We start from the raw sequence: 17,503 nt of genomic DNA on the forward strand, positions 1-17,503 counted from the left end.
TACCATATTCAAACTGACAATTAAATTTTTAAAAATAATTTTATAGTAGCTGGTGGAATGTAGATTGGTACAATTTTTCTAGCGGTGTTTTAAGTGAAAATTCCTTAAAAATATGCATACTCTTTGATCCAGCAATCGCACTTCTAGGAATTTAACTTAAGGAAATAAGACCTGCAAAGATGTTCGCAGCAACGCTAGATATAAGAGGGGAAAATAAAACAGGAAACAACTGAACTATCCAATAATAGGTTAAATTATGATTAGCTGTACAACTGAATACAAAATCCAATCACTATGAATAATGTAGATTATTTAATGACATTTAAAAAAACCACATCATGCTTCTGTGGCGAGCACTACTTTTAACCTCACAACAAGCTTTGAAAGATTATCCAACATTTACATATGAAGAGGTTTGAAACAGAATTTAACAAAGGTCACACAAGAAATGAAGCCAGGATTCAAAAGGCCAACCGAACCTTGAGCCCACGAGCCTTTCCACGCCCACAGTGCCTTCTAGCTTTTGTGCAGAACCGGGATAGATCTACCTCGTCAAGTTACTGTGAGAATTAAATGAAATAATAAACAGAAAGCTCCTGGAATACAGTGGACAGTCAATACTCGGAAGCTACTAAATAACTCTCTCAAGGTCACACAATCCGTGGTGAAACCAGGATTTAAACCGAGACTGGAATCTTGTGTTCCCGGGAGAGCGAAGGAGTCCAAAAGGGTTTTCTAGGCTTCAACTCCTAACGCAGTCAGCCTGGCCTTTCCTTCTCCCCCACAAAGCGCACCTCGGAGGTCAGAGAACTCTCTTCAGAAAGAAGGGAGCGCGCGAGATCGCTTTTGTAAGACGTAAGTTCTGTCTGCTTTTCTCACCTCCCAGCCTCTGTAGCTCCAAGAACTGTCTTCCCTCGGCCACCCGATTTCCGGAGCGGAAGTGACGTCTACACACACGCGCCGGAAGTGGACTGACAGAGTGAGACCGGAAGTCGCGGACACCTGGGGGCCTGAGGCTCGGCTACGCCTTAGACTGAGGAACTTCACTGCTTTGGTAGGCAGCCTTTGCCATGACGGCCCAGGGGAGCCTGGTGGCCAACCGAGGCCGGCGCTTCAAGTGGGCCATTGAGCTGAGCGGGCCTGGAGGAGGCAGCAGGTGAGGACCCTGGGCGTAGCTCATAGAGACTTCCCCACAGAACTGCCCCCGATGGAACCTGAAAAGGATGGGTAGTACGAAGACGACTCCTGGGGAGCTAGCGGCTTCTCTGCCGTGGAGATTTCTATGTCCAAAGGATGCTTATTGCAGTCCTCCCATTAGGTAGGGGTCTGACGAACCCACAGGAGGGCTTGATCTAATCTGGGTAGGTGCATCTGAGGATCTTTACTCCTATGATTAGAAGAACAGGAAATGTGGGTTATGAAATGTGGGAGTCTGCAGCCTTAGTTTCTTGGTTTGGTTCTTTAGGGGCCGAAGTGACCGGGGCGGTGGCCAGGGAGACTCGCTGTACCCAGTTGGGTACTTGGACAAGCAAGTGCCTGATACCAGCGTACAAGAGACAGACCGGATCCTGGTGGAGAAGGTACAGAGGTATAGATGTCAAGGTCGTCTTTGGGCTAGTTCTGACCTACGCACCCTCTCCTCTCCCAGGCAGCATATGCATACCTTACTGCAGATGGCCCTTATCCCAAATATTTGGTAGCTAAAATGCTTGAGATTAGTGTTACAGTAGTTTATGTATCAGCTCCAAAAATACTGAATAATTGGAAAAAGACTTTCAGAACATACACAGTAGAAAGTAGTTCGAAAATGATCAGTCGGTGGCAAAACCTTTCAGTTGAGGTCATCCTTTTCTACTCTAATTCCCTTATACCACACAACCAATCTATCAGGATATTCTGTTTGCTTTACCTTCAAAATAGATTCAGAATCTTACTACTTCTTACCTTCACCTATCATCCTGATCTAATCCACTACCATCCTTCACCCAGATTTCTGCAATAGACTGAAAAAGAAATCCTTTTGAAGTATAGTTTATGTACAATAAACTGCATTCATTTAAATTATGGTTTCTCAACCTCAGTACTATTGATATTTTGGGCTGAGTGATTCTTTGTTGTGGGGGCTGTAGTGCCCATCGTAGGATGTTTAGCAGCAACCCTGGCCTCTACCCATTAGATGCCAAAAGTACCCTTCCCCAGTTGTAACCAAAAATGTCTCCAATATTACCAAATGTCTCCGGGAAGGCAAATTGCCCTCAGTTGAGAACCAGTGACTTAAAGAGTACAATCTGATGAGCTTTGATTGTGGTATACCACCATGAAACCCCAACCAATTTGAAGGAGAACATTTTCTTCATCCCCAAAAGATTCCTAGTGTCTCTCTCTGCGGTAGACTTCTAACTGGTCTCACTACCACCTTGCACAGCAGCCAGAATGATCCTTTTAATCATTCCTACTCAAAACCTTTGTCGCTCATTTCACTTAGGGTAAAAGCCAAAGTCTTTACAATGTTCTACGTAACTCTACATTGATCGAGCCTCTTGTAACGTCTTTTTCATCTCCTACCACTTTCCCCTTTGTTCACTCCAGTCTAGTCAGACTGTGGTCTCCTTGCTGCTCCTTCAATATGCCAGGCAAGCTCTCACCTCAGGCTTTTTGTACTTGTTCTTCCCTCTTCCTGGAATACGCTTCCCCTACCTACCTTTATGACTTGTTCCCTCATCTCCTTAGGTTTCTCAAATGTTACCTTCTTAGTGAAGCCTACCCTCATAGCACTCACTATTCTATTTTCCTATTTTATATTTCTCCATGTCATTCATATATATGATATAGTTTACTTATTTTGTCTGTTCATTCTTCAGAGCTCCATGAGAGCAGGATTTTCTCTCTCAGGTGCCTAGAACAGTGCCTGCACTTTCTTTCCTCTCAGCCTTAATATTGTTCAATAGCAAATGATCTGTTTTATGAAATTCAGGCGATTGTCACATGAAAATGAGAGCTGATTTCAATTCTTTTCTTGATAAGTATCATTTTTCATCTTGGCATCAAATTGTAACATAATACAAGATAGTAAAATGATTAAAAAGGCCCAATTTTAAAAGTAGATTATCATAAAATATACTTCTTTTAGAACCATTCTGTTATGACAATTTGATATTTAAACTTCCAAATAAATGATATATGTAAGACACATTAGGGAACTATTTAAGTATGGCCATTTGTTTTTTGATGTGAGTAAACCCAAATGGATAGTGGTATATTATTATTTTTATATAGCTAGATTAGCTTTGTTAATATTTTGTTTAGGATTTTTGCATTAGGGTCATGACTGATACTGGTCTGTAAACTTGTCTCGTAATGCCCCAGCCAGGTTTTGGTATTTATGAGGCCCCATATAATGAGTTGTAGAATGTTCATTTTCATTCTCTGAGTTTGTATAAGATTTGCTTTATTTTTTCCTTAAATATTTAGAATTTGTCAAGGAAAACCACCTGGGCCTAATTATATATTCAGTTTCTTAAACAGTTACAGGACTATTTATATTTCCAATTTCTTCTGCCATTTAGGTAAGGTGTATTTTTGCTAGGAATTTATCAATTTCCTAAAATTCGTAATATGATCACGTTAGTATCTTTATGACCTATAGAGATACCCCTTTTTTCATTCCTGATGTTGAATATTTATCTTCCGTCCTTTTTTCCTTATCATGCTCACCAGTAATGGTTTTATTAATCTTTTGAAAAAAACACCTTTGGCTTTGTTGATTTAAAGACAATTTCATTAATTTCTGCTCTTTTTATTTCCTTCCTTTTCCTTTCCTTGGGGTTCTCTTTCTAACTTCTTGAAATACTATGTTTCCCTGAAAATAAGACCTAGTCGGATCATCAGCTCTAATGCATCTTTCAGAGCAAAAATTAATATGACCCAGTGTTTATTATATTACATTACATTATACCCAGTCTTGTATTATATTAAAATAAGACCAGGTCTTATATTAATTTTTGCTCCAAAAGACGCATTAGAGCTGATGGTCTGGCTATGTCTTATTTTTGGGGAAGCACGGTAGATGGTTACTTTATTTTCAGTCTTCTAATATGTATTTAAAGTTATAAATTTTTCAAAGCTCTAGCTGTGTCCCACAAGTGTTAATATGTTTTTATCAGGTAACAATATTTATATTTTCCATTATAATGTCTTTGATTCATGGATTACTTAGAGTACATTTGTTAATACCAATTTATAGGGACTTTCTAGTTATCTTTTTGTTATTGATTTCTAGCTTGATTGTGTGGTAATCAAAGAATATGTTTTGTATAATTTGAGTTATTTGAGAGTTATTGACATTTCCTTCATGGCTCAGTCTCAGCAAGTGGTCAGTTTTTGTAAATGCCCCATGTGTGTTTGAAAAGAATGTGAATTCTGCAACTGTTGGGTGAAGTGTCTACATATGTCAGTTGGGTTAAGTTTGTTAATGTCATTCAAATCTTCTATATCTTGTTTTGTTTGTTCTATTAGTTATTGAGATGTGCTAATCTCCCACTACGTGGATTTATCTATTTCTTCAGTTGTAGATAGGACAATGATAGATGCAGAAATACAAGGAAAAAGCAGAGAAAATCTATCTGTTGCTAAAATTATGGGGGTAAATGACATCAGGAAAACCTATAGGGCAAAACAAAATACATGGTGAGGATGCCTTATCTTTAGTGGGAGAGCAAGTTTCCTGTGGCAACCTGGAGGTGAGAGGTGGTAGAATGGAGGCGTCAGCTCAGTCAGAAGCACAGAATTGATAATTGTGTTCATTTGACTTTAATATTAGTGATACAATAAATGTGAGACTGAGGGTAATGATTGGAGGTTAAAATTGTCTTTGTTTTAGCGCTGCTGGGACATCGCCTTGGGTCCCCTCAAACAGATTCCGATGAACCTCTTCATCATGTACATGGCAGGCAATACTATCTCCATCTTCCCTACTATGATGGTGTGTATGATGGCTTGGCGACCCATTCAGGCACTTATGGCCATTTCAGCCAGTAAGTATTCCTGAAATAATAACCCTTCCCAAAGTTTAAGAATTAAAGGCAAATTCTTAGGCGAAACCCATATTGGAAATCTTTGGCATGGCTCTTGGCTAGTAATAGGGGGAGGTTGTGTAGGGTGATGGTAGTGGTGTTGACATGGTGGGGAAAACAGTTGTTTATCATGGTTTTTTGTTCACTTTTAATGATCTTCCTATTTGTGATCTTACTATGGGGTCTGTCTCTATTATTGATGCTATTTTAATATATGGCCTGATTCATGTTGAAACAAAAAAAGTTGTTTTGTTTTTGACGCTTTCTGTTACCCCCAACAGCTTTCAAGATGCTAGAAAGTTCAAGCCAGAAGTTTCTTCAGGGTTTGGTGTATCTCATTGGGAACCTCATGGGTTTGGCATTGGCTGTTTATAAGTGCCAGTCCATGGGACTATTGCCTACACACGCATCAGACTGGTTAGCCTTCATTGAGCCCCCTGAGGTAAGGCAAAAGAACAGTTAGATTTGGGGCCAGTTGTAATGTACAGTAAATAAAGAGCTGACCCATTTGATGGTGGGGGATTAGAGTTGGTATCAGAGCTCATTTCTTAAGAAATAAGATCCACTAGGCAGTTATTTTTTTAAGGATAAAACAAAATAGTACTTGATTCAGGAAATTATTTCACTACTCATTCCCACTTACCTGTTTACTCTTTGTTTCAGAGAATGGAGTTCAGTGGTGGAGGACTGCTTTTGTGAACCTGAGAAAGAAGCCCCTGGTGCCTAAGTATTTGGATTTCATTTACAATGTCTTTTATGCCCAGTGGCTCCTCAGTAATATTTACCCCTAATATTATCACTCATGCTGAGAAGAACCAGAAGCGCTCTTTTCTCCATGGTGAGGAGACACCTCCTAGAAAGACAATGTGCATATCACTACAAACAAAGAAACTATACCATAACCCTTGAATGAAAATAATGTAGAAAACTTTATTTATGTTTCCAGTATAGAGCAAAACAACAAATAAAACCATAACTATGTAAACAAAAGAATGGTTGCTGCTAAATCAAGAACCACAGCAGCATCTCCTTTCAATAAATTAAATGGCTGAGAATAATGCTTAAAAAAAGTTGTACAAGTTTCCCTTAAATCTACTTTCCTTAGTATTTCACTTTTATTTAACACAAGCTGGGACATAAAGATTCTGTTGGAGACACTTGTGGAAGATGTGAGAAACTAATGCTGGATTCTGATTATACATGATGAAAAGAAAAATAAAGCAGACAAAAAAAGAGCACATAAATATGCTTACAGTGTAATATCCACAATACTACTTTAATATCCACAATAATGGACTTTTAACATGTTTAGGGGGAATGAGGACTGGAGGAATCGTTGGGGCCACAGGAATCTGAGGCAATGGAAGATGTAAAGTAGTGATCTTCCCCCTGCCAAGAGGAACCTAGTACCTGTCAAGCAGATATCGCACTTCAAACTTCAGCTTTTAAGACAGCTATAGAAGGCAGAGGGCCAGCAAGTGGAGAATGTATGTTATAACCTGCCCTGGTAAAGTCATAGCTCAGACTTAAAAGCTAGATCTTACTCAAAAGACAGGAGGAGATCTTTTCTTCCTCTTCCTTCTTGAAACAAAATCCCTTCCCCTAAGGTGCATTCTTAGACCAAGTTGTCGGTATTGCTTTATTTGCAGTGATTAAAAGAGACAAGACACTGCAGACAAACAACATAAGCAGCATATAGACATGAAATGCTCTAGACAGAGAGTTTAAATCTGGCCTAATAACCATTTTCCCACATAACAGTGATTTTCTGTTTTAGAGGCTATAGTAGTGGCTATATACTATCCAGCCACCAATTCCTTTATCCCTTTAAGAGATTCTTAAGGAGCTCCAGTCACAAAAAGCTCTTTTAAAATTAACTTTAATTTCTGCCCATATTTTTTCTATATGGAAAAATATATATATGACTTTGGCCAGAGTGTATATGCAGAGGAAATCCTGGGCAGGCCAACCTTGAGAGCATGGATGTTTAATATCTTGGGTCCTGGGGGACCTGTCCCACTACCGCTGGACTCAACTAAGCAATGGAGTGTTGCAATGCAAGTTCAAACAATACTTCTACCCTCTGCAGGAAGGAGCAGAATGAAAAACATTCTGTCTGCTTTGTTACCCTGACTGGGCCTGGAGGTGGAAAAAGCAAAGGGAACAAATTGAAATGACTCAGTTTCTTAAGCCACATTGAAGGGTTTTCTCCTCTATAAGGGTCAAATGAATGGTCTCCTGGCACCTAGGTCAGCTTGCTCCATAACCTGTTGGGTAATCAAAAGAGGGGCACTATTTATCATTAATATAGTAAGACTCAAAAGCAGACATGACTACAGGCAAGATAGTTTCTCTAAATAACGTATCCTGTGAAAGAAAGGAAGATTTCCCATATCTGAAATTACCATTCAGTCACACTGGGTAATTTCCCTATGCTTGAAAGCCAGGTGTTATGTGATCAGTGAATCAGCAAATAAAGTTAAGCTTGCACAAGTATTTCCTTGACACATTTAGAACTAAAACAAAATTGCAATAGCAGAAGACTCGGCTTGGGTAATCTTGGTTTAAAGCCAACTTTCTGCAGTCAGAATGAAGAGTAAAATTGAAAGTTCTCAAGTCTGGGCATTTAGGTAAGTGCCTCAGATCTTCACTATGGCTTTAGAAATGAGTCTACAGGGTTCTTAGTGAAAAAAGTTTCTTGAATCAGGCCAGTGCCAATTGTATGCCACTCGGTGAAGTAGGTAAGCAGAGTACCAGCAGCTCAATACCTTTGGCACTACGGAAGGAATATGGCTCTCGAACTTCCAATTTCATTGTGGATCCCTCTGAAAGATAGTAGAAACCCTTTAGGAAAGGATTTTAGCTAGTCTTCCTGCTGTTCCTCTGGTTGTTGACCCGTGCCTACTACCCCAGAGGGCATAAAAGGGAGAAGGAAATGTGAGCCTACTCGTCTATGGCATCATCATTTCTAGTAGGTAACAGCTTGTATATCTGCCCATGTCACGTCGGTAACCAGACTATCAGTAAATCTCAAGAGCCACCTTTTGGAGTTTCCTTGGTTTGGTTATTTGAAAAGAACCTGGAAAAAATACCTTTTACTCCACTTTTAAAAACAATTTCCATGGTAACACTCCCTGTATTACAGTCTTAACCACAGAGTGGGTTTTGAGAAACAACTGAAATATACACCAACGCAGTATGTGTACTTAAACCTGGTATTTTGGGGAAAAGCTTGTTTTGGAGGAAGAAGTAGAGACTGCAGCCATGTTTCAGTTTTTGCATATTAGTACCCTAATATAAAGTTAGAGTCCTGGAGAACAGTAAATACACTCAAGAAAACAGCTTAGAAAGGTTTTCTTCTTGGCTTGCTATAGGTTATCTTCACCAGAATGTCAGATCCCCATATACTGGCCATGAATTCCTTAGTATGATGAGGCTGTTTCTCTGACTTACTTCATGGTGTCATCAATGAACCATGACTTCTAAGACTCATCTTTAATGCTGGATATATACTTGCTTTTTGTCTTCAGTTGAATTTCTAATCCTTTCTGCCTATTCATTTGACTGGTTTCCCTTGTTAATTGCCTTCAGCTGGTATAGACATGGCTTTAGGACTTGACCATTGGTCTGATGCTGAGGGAATATTTGCTTCTTCTGTAAGGATAGCAGATCATATAGGAGCAAAGTGCAGATCTATTTGTACTTTTTCACACAAGTACTTGAGGCTCAGCTCGTCAAGAGTTCAGTGTGCTATGCACAGAACACAGGCCTCTAGTTGATGGGAGTGGTAGTAAAGAGCCGGCACTTCCATGAGGATGGAAGCCTTTTTGAAAAGATGAAGCCAAGCAGAGTCATTAAGGAGTAGATTATGAATAAATGGTGATCACTTCACTGCCCCCACCGCGGACGAGGAGGACGCGCTCCAGCCCCTCGGTGAGCACTTCTAGGAACTCCATGTCTTCAGAATTTGTCAAGGAGACAAACAGGGAGAAGAGCACACTTAATTACCTGGTATGTTAATCACTTTATCTGATTACAAAGCTGCAAAATCAACATGCTTGTTTTAATTATACATGCAGAATTAGAAGATTGAACTTTGGATTCAATTTAACCTTGTGAAGTAATCCAGGGATCTAGTCCCTTTGCATATATAATAAAAGACTTCCCATTTGTTAGATTTTTTCCTTAATTTTTTTTTTAAATGGGGGAAAACCCACAAGTAATGTGTTATTATGTAGCAAAATAAGCCAAAAAAGAAGAAAAGGCCACAACAGGGCAGCTTGTAAGATTCCTAGAGAGAACCCAAGTAATTTCTAAGCGAAGCTGCTCAAGTCATATTTTTCTACCACCTTTTTTCTTTTAACCTCTTTTCCTTAATTGGACTGGTGGAAATGGGCCAGTCTATGCCACTGCAGTGCTGAAGGGGAACCATAAAAGCAATCCTGTAATCAGTATGAGAAAGACCCTTTATATCTCTTTTGTTTTTCTCTCAGAGGAGATTCCGCTTCAACTGCTTCTCCCCTAACTCCATCCAAAAGAAAGAGGCTTTTGCAAGTGGGTAGAGCCTGAAAAGGAGAAAAGATGTAGGTATTCCATTTCTAGGGCTGTCAGAAAGGGTTCTAAAATACTATTAGAAGTTATGTTGCAAACGTACTACACTGTTTCCCCCAAAATAAGACCTAGCCAGACTATCAGCTCTAATGCGTCTCTTGGAGCAAAAACTAATATGAGACTTAGTCTTATATTATATCCAGTCTTATAGTAAAATACAACCAGGTATTATGTATTATACCCAGTCTTATAGTTAAAATAAGACAGGTCTTATATTAATTTTTGCTCCAAAAGATGCATTTTGCTCCGGCTAGGTCTTATTTTCAGGGAAACACCATACATAAAAAGTCTCTTTAGTGTTCAGAGAGAACAAATTATACCCCCAGCTCCCCAAAAGGACATTAATCTCACTGTTTTGTAAGAATCCTTGCCTAAGACTTTTAAAAGTCTTCCCTGCTCAAGAAGGAAATGTGGGCGTAGACAATGATTTATATAGTTACCTCATGGTCTCATCTAAGACACGAACTAAGAATTCCCCCTACTAGTAGCGCCACTCTAGGAAAGGATACAGTTTTCATCACCCTCAGGGTTTCGGGGTGGCCCTGGCATATTCAACAAAACCAGTTTTGCTTCATGGGACTTGTTGACTATAACCTCATTGAGTTTCACTGCTGTATGCATTCGCCTCACATTGGACTGATCCCTGGGAGGGAGCGGGAAGGAAGTGGGAGAAACAGGTGGTTAAGGCACAGAGAAAACCAGGCATAGAGTTGACCTTAAAAAATTGAGATACTGAGCTCTTTTGCTTTGAGTATACATAATGTAACAAACAAAATGATTTCCGTATAATATTAGTAGCTTGAGTTTTCCCATTCTATGCTTGTTTTACACTAGGAACACAGTACAGAGAAGAAGGATGATTAGCTAGTATGCACTGTTAATTGCACTAAGCTGATGTGCATAGGCAAACCAGAGAGACGGCTGGACTTGGACAGGAATGAAGAACAGGATTCACAGGATTCCATCCTATGAATCCAGGCAAAGTCACATCTGTGGCACTGAATAGGATACTATGTTATGTGATGAGCTTGTGAGTTGGAAAACTTACGGACGCATATTAAGCAGGTCCTGGAATCCTTCCATTGACTTGGCTTTTTGCCCCCGGGATGCCATATACTTGTCTTTCGTCCAAGTCATGTGCACCTTCTCCTGATAGGTTTCTGTCTCTTCATCCTCATCAGAGCCAATGCTGGTCAATCTTAGCATTGAGTTCCGGTCTTTCACCAGCTGTGCCTGAGGAAGGCCCAACGTAGCTGTGACTCTACCGAATTTTCTCTTATGCTTCATCTTTCAATTATTTTGAAACAATAATGTGATTATAATGGAATAACTGATAAAGTGAGAAGGAAAGACTCTGTCATATTACGAGAACAATACAGTATCATCCCTTTCAGTGACAGACTTCATAGGGCAGGATTAGATTAATGCAGCAAGGTCTCACCTCTCTGTCCCGCTCTGTTTTGGACAGTCGCATGTGCCGGAGCATCTGGGACCTTTGCTCCATCATCAGAGTACGTTCATAAGTATAAGCTGATATGTCACTGTCATGCTGCCACATAAATCACACCGAGTGGGCAATAAACACAAAGGAGAAAGAAGGATGAACCATACATTTTCATTTCTACGCACTAAATTAAACCAGAGAAGGTATCACAATATCAGCTTATGTTTCACTCCTATTTTGTTCAGTAGTTGAGCTACATAAACACAATACTATGGATTGTGGATCAAATCTAACCATTACATATGTGTTTCCTTAAAACACAAAATGAAACCTCCAGTCTTTCTTTTTAATACTGCCAGTTTACGAAAAAAGAAAGCTATCTGATGTTAGCATGAATGTAGAATTAAAACTTACTAAAATTATATTAAACGACAAGAATCTGGCAGAAACATAGGGCTGTATAACAAACAAACAATAAAGCAAAAATTTAAAAAAACACCAAATACCGGGTTTCCCTGAAAATAAGACCTACCCAGACAATCAGCTCTAATGTGTTTTTTGGAGCAAAAATTAATGTAAGACCCAGACCCAGTCTTATATTAATTTTTGCCCCAAAAGACGCATTAGAGCTGATGTCCAGCTAGGTCTTATTTTTGGGGAAACATGGTACATACCACATACACATTCTATTTAGATCAATATATTACGGTTTTGTTGGAACTAAGGGATTAATCCATATTTGCAGCTGAAGAATTTCCCAAACCAGAAAAGGTTCTAGGAAGACAGGATAGGGGAAGAGTGGTGTCTTTGTTCTCAAAGTCAGCTTTCTTACCATCTCCACCACTTCCACCTCTGCCTCAATGCGCAGGTGATACAGGAAGGTGGCCAGGTCCTTCTTCATCTGAATACTGTTGTCCTCTAGTTGGGCTACTGTGAAAATCCGTATGTTGCATTTTCGCCACACCTGACCAAGTACCATACGTAAATGAAAAATTAGGTGCAAGAAGGCAAAAGAGAGTTATTTCCTAAAACATAAGGCATTTTTGCCTAGAGCAACCTTATTGTAGTATCAGGGTATTTATTCTTACTTGCTACATTAGTGTACAAGGGCAAAAGCTTGACTAGGAAACACATGAAATACTGTCTTAAGGAGTTCTTAACAAGAAAAAAACTGGCAAAAAGAAAAGATGGCATGTGCTACATTAAGGGGGCTTTGTTCGGAGAGCATATTGATGACGCCATGCATACAGACTATGTGGGGCTATATGGGCTCATATGGAACTTGACTAGTTTGCAAAATTTCATTTCGAGATACGAATTACAAAGAAAAACTATTTCTCATAAGGCTGACACGGATCATGTGAGAGCCAAGAATAATCCCCAACTCTTCTGATTGTAAGTGCTAATACTATATGATCAAAGAGAAGAATTTATCTAATAAACAGGACAGAAGATAAGGAAGAAGGACTTTTAACAAGATGTCCATCGTGCCTTGTGCTGTTTGAGCAGGAATGGTAACAGCATGAGCATCCCCCCGTCGTGCACAATCCACCACACGTCAATGTGGCCCTCAGAAAACTGCTCCACGTTACTGGGGAAGAAGGAGATGTTCTTCGCCACCAGCAGGGCCAGGTGGGCAGCAGTTGTCACTCGCACTGTGCCTAGGGAGAAGAAAAGAGAAAAGCCATCAGGAAAAGCAGAGAAGAATCCTTAGGACTGCCTTGCTTCCCACCATGTCAGGAAAGCAGGGATAATATCCCCTTCCATTTCCTTGAGCAAGGAGTCCCATAGTAGGTTATACCTCATCAAGTAGCAAAAATCACTGAGAAAAATCTGAAGCGCTAATGGAATTAGACTGAATACCAGGATGTGCATTACTAGATCTGTTCTGTTTATTACACTACTAAGGGGGGGATATGTGAATTTGGGAGATTTTGAGGCTGAGGGACAATCCTTCCAATTCCTGTGAGAATGTCAATGTGGCCATTTTCAGAGATAATTCCTAACATAGGACTTTGACAGATATAAACTTCATGAACATAATGTAAAGCTGAGGGGTTGAGCACAATAAGGTCATTACTATTAGTAGTTACTTAGATGCCCTTAGCGGATGGGGTTAGGATAACAGGGATTTAACTACGTATATCCTCTACTTGGGCCCCCAGGATGGTATGACAAGTGTTTTGTACCAATAAAAGTCTTCCAAGCTCGAGCATCTTCACTCTGGCGCCAGCCATTAGGCCATCCCATCACCACCGTGTTGTGCTTCATGCCCCCAAGGCCACATGACTGGATGAGGTGGGAAATGCCCTCTTTCAGTTTGGCAGCCACCACCAGCTGGCAGAATCCTTTCACCTTCTCTGCCTCCATTAGGTGCTTTATGGTCTGAAAGACAGAATTTCAACACTGAATTGTTTCATCCTGAACCTTTTAACCTATTATTCCTCCATATTTTATTCCCTTTCCAATTCTGCATAAGACCACATCTCCTATAGGAAAGTACAAAAAGTTATCCCAATGAAATTTCATTATCTTTTGTCTTTTTCACTTTCTAAGTGCTTATTTTGTATACAGGTGGTTGTCTACATGTAGTTCCTCTACCTTTTCTCTATTCTGCTCTTCTTTCTTGGTAACGCACACAAAAAATCGAGAATATGAATCTTCACAAAATGAAGATTCAACATTCCTTCTTAACTGGCCAGGGAGAGTGTGCCCACGGTCACCTGCCTTCCTCAGTCCCACTCAGGCCCTGATTCACAAGACTAGAAATTCAATCTGATGATTCAGGTTCACTTTAGAATTTTCTCAGGTATGTTTTCTTTTTTGTTTCTCCTATTTCCATATCCTTTTGGAAATTTTTGTGGTGATTACTGAAAATATTTGTATTTGATTTACTTTTATTTATTCTAGCCAATTTGGGGATGACATTCTATTTCGCTTACTCTACTCTTGGTGGAAAGTGAAGGGAATAACGATGTGGAAAATGGACGTGACTTTCCTGAAGGCAGATTAAGTCTGTTATGTAGCAAAGATAATAAGAAGGTCTCTTGATTTTCAACTCTGTGCTTTTTATTTATTTTTACCATCATTTTGGACCGTTTCCTTCCCCCCCCAGCATTTCTAGGTTTAGCATTTCAAAACATTCCAAAATGAGATCCAGTGAAAATTTTGAAATGTAATTGAAAATTTCTCCAAACAAGGAATTAATTCTATCATGTATAATAAATATTAGAGTGAAAAACTACTTTCTTTGGGGTGGCTGGTGTGCTACAGCTGGTTAGAGCGTGGTGCTAATAACACCAAGGTTGCCGTTCAATCCCTGCATGGGCCACTGTGAGCTGCGCCCTCCTTAAAAAATAAAACAAACAAACAAAAAAACTACTTTCTTCTTCAGGGACAACTTTAATATTAAGCAAGCTAATCAGAAGTAGCAAAGAAATCTTGCTCATGATACCATAGATTAATAAAGAGGAAGAAAAATTACTCATTATTCCTTTTCAAAAGATTGAGAAGAACCACTGCCATATTTCAAAGGATGGATTTGTTTACCTGACTTCTCTCAGGGCTGACTCAATGTTTGGAGTCTGTTTGCAAATATTGCTTAGCCTTAAAATCTTATAGCTTAGTAATGCTTTTAACAGGAAGAAAGAAAACATTACTATCTTCCGGCTCATCTTATTATTTTGGAGAATTTGACTACTCGAAAGTCAGCATGCAGACAGAAATCGCCTAGATCACTCAAGAAAGGGATTTAGATATCTGAGATCTTACTACTAAACATCACAAAACCCTAAGCTAAATTCCACTAAGTCAATAGCCTTGACTCTTACCTGCTCAGCAGCTAAAGCTTCCCCATAGTTCTCTAGGAAGTTCCCCACAATAACGGAGCCCACGATCGTGAGACCCTTTCCTGCTTTAAGCTGCGAAGCAAAGGTGAGGAGGCGAGGATGCTTGACGTGTAAGTCTTCATCTAGTTTCAGCAATACAAGCAACTGAGGCCTGTAGAGAAATGGGTGGGGGTGGGGTGGGAGGGACAAAACACTTTGGATTAGGGGAATACAATGACAATTCTACCCTTTAACTCAGGAGATCTGTATAAAATATGTAATTTGACAGAAGGAAGAGATTAGAGGAAATGATAGGACAAGAAGTATAGAATTATTTTGAATCTTTCCAGTATTATTTCAAATTGATCAATCTTCAAAGAAGAATAAACATGGTAGAAATCTAGATCATAAATCACATGACGGAGAAAAAAGAAGAAAGGACTCAAGGATTTGGGACAGTTCAAAAAAAGTCGATTACCCCAATGTCTTGAGCCACATGATTTCCTTATCCTATAATCAATGAAGTACACGTTTCTGTTAACTATGCGCCAAACACCACTAAAGCTCTGTTGATTTCTTTACCTCCAGTTTTTGGTGTGTGGAGGTCCTTCCTCCAGCCGAAGCAAAGCAAATCGGGCTGCACTCAGGGACAGCCCACGGATACCATCACCCCATTCTTTCTCAGCTCTGGGAGGAAAAGGAGAAAAGAGCAGGGACAGATTTAAACCATAGCAAGTTCAATAGCAAAATATAAAGTGTATTTTTTTCTGAATCTAAAACTAACATGCACAAGGCAGAAGATTAAAATTCATACTGATTTTTACGTTCTTTACTAGCATAAACTCACTCATAAGCAGATCAAAACTACTGTTCATCAAGACTACGTACTGTTACAACAGTTCAGAATAAAGGCTGGAAGGGTCACTCACTTGTCCTTCTATGTAACTATTCAAAAGCAACAATGTTAAATAGCAGTTTGAATTAGGAAATTAATACAGATCCAAAGATTATTTTGAAAATAATGGGAGAAAGTAAAATTCAATGTAATCTTCTGATCAGGGTGTTATTATTGCTAATTTTTGGAAGTTGTCAGTCAAGTCTTAGTTGTTACTTAGTTATTCAGGACTAATTTTTTTTTCATTTCAGAGACAACCCCTTGACTAAAGAAGTAAGCAAAACTATTTATATTTGCGTTATACTTTAATACTCATTATTATTATTTGGATATGTCCTTCAGTTATTTTTTCATTGGTCCATTCATACTTTCTCAACAGGTTTCCCTTGTTATCAAAAGCTTGTGACTGTAAAATGATTAAGAGAATCAGGGGTACAGAATTGAGTTACAAATGAAGGAAGTTATCTGGACCCTTAAGGCAATTTTCCTTGTGCTGGCTATAACTAAACTATGCAGTTTTGATTCTTTTAGCAGTGATCAAGGTTAAATCTACAGACTTACCCTTGGTACTCGATATACTTGTAGATCATACCAGCTATTACCATAGCTACGATGGCATAATACCAGGAAGAAATGAACATCAGAGCCAGACAGATACTCATTCCCATGAAAGACAGGGCCCTAGAAAATTAAAAACAAAAACACAAACAAACAAACGTTTTTCTAAGTAGCTAAAAAAGAAGCCTGTGCTAGCGGTGCTTCTTAAACTGTGGTGAGGGGTTATATTTTCTGGGGGGAAAAAAAATCCAATCTACTGCAGACAGAACTTTTGAAAAATGCAACATCAGTGAGTTAGACAACTATATTTACTCAAGTTCTTCTGTGAAATGAACTTCCTAGTGCTATGATTCATTTCAAAAAATAAATAGGAGAGCTATTAACCTGGGGATTAGGATCTAATGAATATATAGGGTAAAGAGAAAGAGAAAAATAATAAAAGCAAAACAGTAACACACAAAAAGTTTTTTTAACTAAAATTAAAGCTAGAAAGAGGATTGGAGGTGTTAGGACCAGTTGAAGATCTAAACTTTTGCCAGATAAAGTCATATCAATGCCCACTGCTGATAAGTGAGGCAGAAAAGGGTCAAGGAGAAAGTTAAGAAAGAGCAATGTAACAACAGCTACATACAGGACATAGTAAAGAACTTTTAGTTATGAGAGAAAAGAAATGGGAAAGAGATGGAATGGTAGCTAAACACACGATGGCTCCTGTAGACCGGGGAGACCTGAACACGACAGCAGCAGCTGTAGTTGACATTTCGTTGAGAGCTTTACCGTGTATCAGGCACTGTGCTAAGCATGTCAGATGATCTCAAAACAAGCCCATGAGACAGGTAATAGTATTAGTCCTATTTTACAAATGAGTAAGATGACATTTTCGTGGGTATGTGCTTTGTGGAAGGTTACAAAGCTAGGAAACAGCAGCGCTGACATTTGGACTTAGGTCATCGGAATCCAAAGCTCACACTCTTAATTACTAAATGAAACTGTCATAAGGAAGAGGTTTGAGAATGAAACTGATGAGAATATGAGAGCAAAGACAAAAAGTAATGAAGTCCAGTGCTTGGCTAAGAGGGAAAAGAGATATACAAAG

At 39.2% G+C, this 17,503-nt stretch overlaps 3 protein-coding genes across 7 annotated transcripts in view; 1 reads left to right on the plus strand and 2 right to left on the minus strand.

The window, feature by feature from the left end:
• KATNBL1 (katanin regulatory subunit B1 like 1) overlaps positions 1-948 on the minus strand; it is a 78,409-nt gene extending 77,461 nt beyond the window's left edge. The window contains exon 1 of the mRNA XM_019752883.2: positions 880-948. The gene's annotated coding sequence lies outside the window, so the exon portion shown is untranslated. The remainder of the gene's footprint in view (positions 1-879) is intronic.
• A 14-nt stretch (positions 949-962) lies between these two features.
• EMC4 (ER membrane protein complex subunit 4) lies at positions 963-6,316 on the plus strand. 3 transcript variants are annotated; one of them, XM_019752870.2, is made up of 5 exons: positions 966-1,156; positions 1,466-1,580; positions 4,880-5,033; positions 5,354-5,514; positions 5,736-6,316. In XM_019752870.2, the coding sequence occupies exons 1-5, from the start codon at positions 1,071-1,073 to the stop codon at positions 5,769-5,771; spliced, it is 552 nt and encodes a 183-aa protein (XP_019608429.1). In that variant the 5' UTR covers positions 966-1,070; the 3' UTR covers positions 5,772-6,316. The 3 variants fall into 3 exon arrangements, with proteins under 3 accessions (XP_019608430.2, XP_019608429.1, XP_074184040.1); XM_019752871.2 differs by lacking the exon at positions 5,354-5,514 and having other exon boundaries at positions 963-1,156; XM_074327939.1 differs by lacking the exon at positions 966-1,156 and having other exon boundaries at positions 1,466-1,588.
• Positions 5,983-17,503, minus strand: part of SLC12A6 (solute carrier family 12 member 6) — an 84,280-nt gene continuing 72,759 nt past the window's right edge. For all 3 annotated transcript variants that reach the window (XM_019752868.2, XM_019752867.2, XM_019752869.2), the window contains 10 exons: positions 16,411-16,530; positions 15,537-15,641; positions 14,958-15,126; positions 13,317-13,512; positions 12,619-12,788; positions 11,960-12,091; positions 11,125-11,232; positions 10,732-10,916; positions 10,193-10,326; positions 5,983-9,030 (listed from right to left, as the gene is read on the minus strand). In XM_019752868.2, coding sequence (XP_019608427.1) covers positions 8,939-9,030; positions 10,193-10,326; positions 10,732-10,916; positions 11,125-11,232; positions 11,960-12,091; positions 12,619-12,788; positions 13,317-13,512; positions 14,958-15,126; positions 15,537-15,641; positions 16,411-16,530 — 1,411 coding nt within the window. In that variant the 3' untranslated portion in view covers positions 5,983-8,938. The remainder of the gene's footprint in view (positions 9,031-10,192; positions 10,327-10,731; positions 10,917-11,124; positions 11,233-11,959; positions 12,092-12,618; positions 12,789-13,316; positions 13,513-14,957; positions 15,127-15,536; positions 15,642-16,410; positions 16,531-17,503) is intronic.

Source organism: Rhinolophus sinicus, linkage group LG03 (genome assembly GCF_036562045.2).
Source record: "Rhinolophus sinicus isolate RSC01 linkage group LG03, ASM3656204v1, whole genome shotgun sequence".
In the NCBI taxonomy this organism is placed as follows: Eukaryota; Metazoa; Chordata; class Mammalia; order Chiroptera; family Rhinolophidae; genus Rhinolophus; species Rhinolophus sinicus.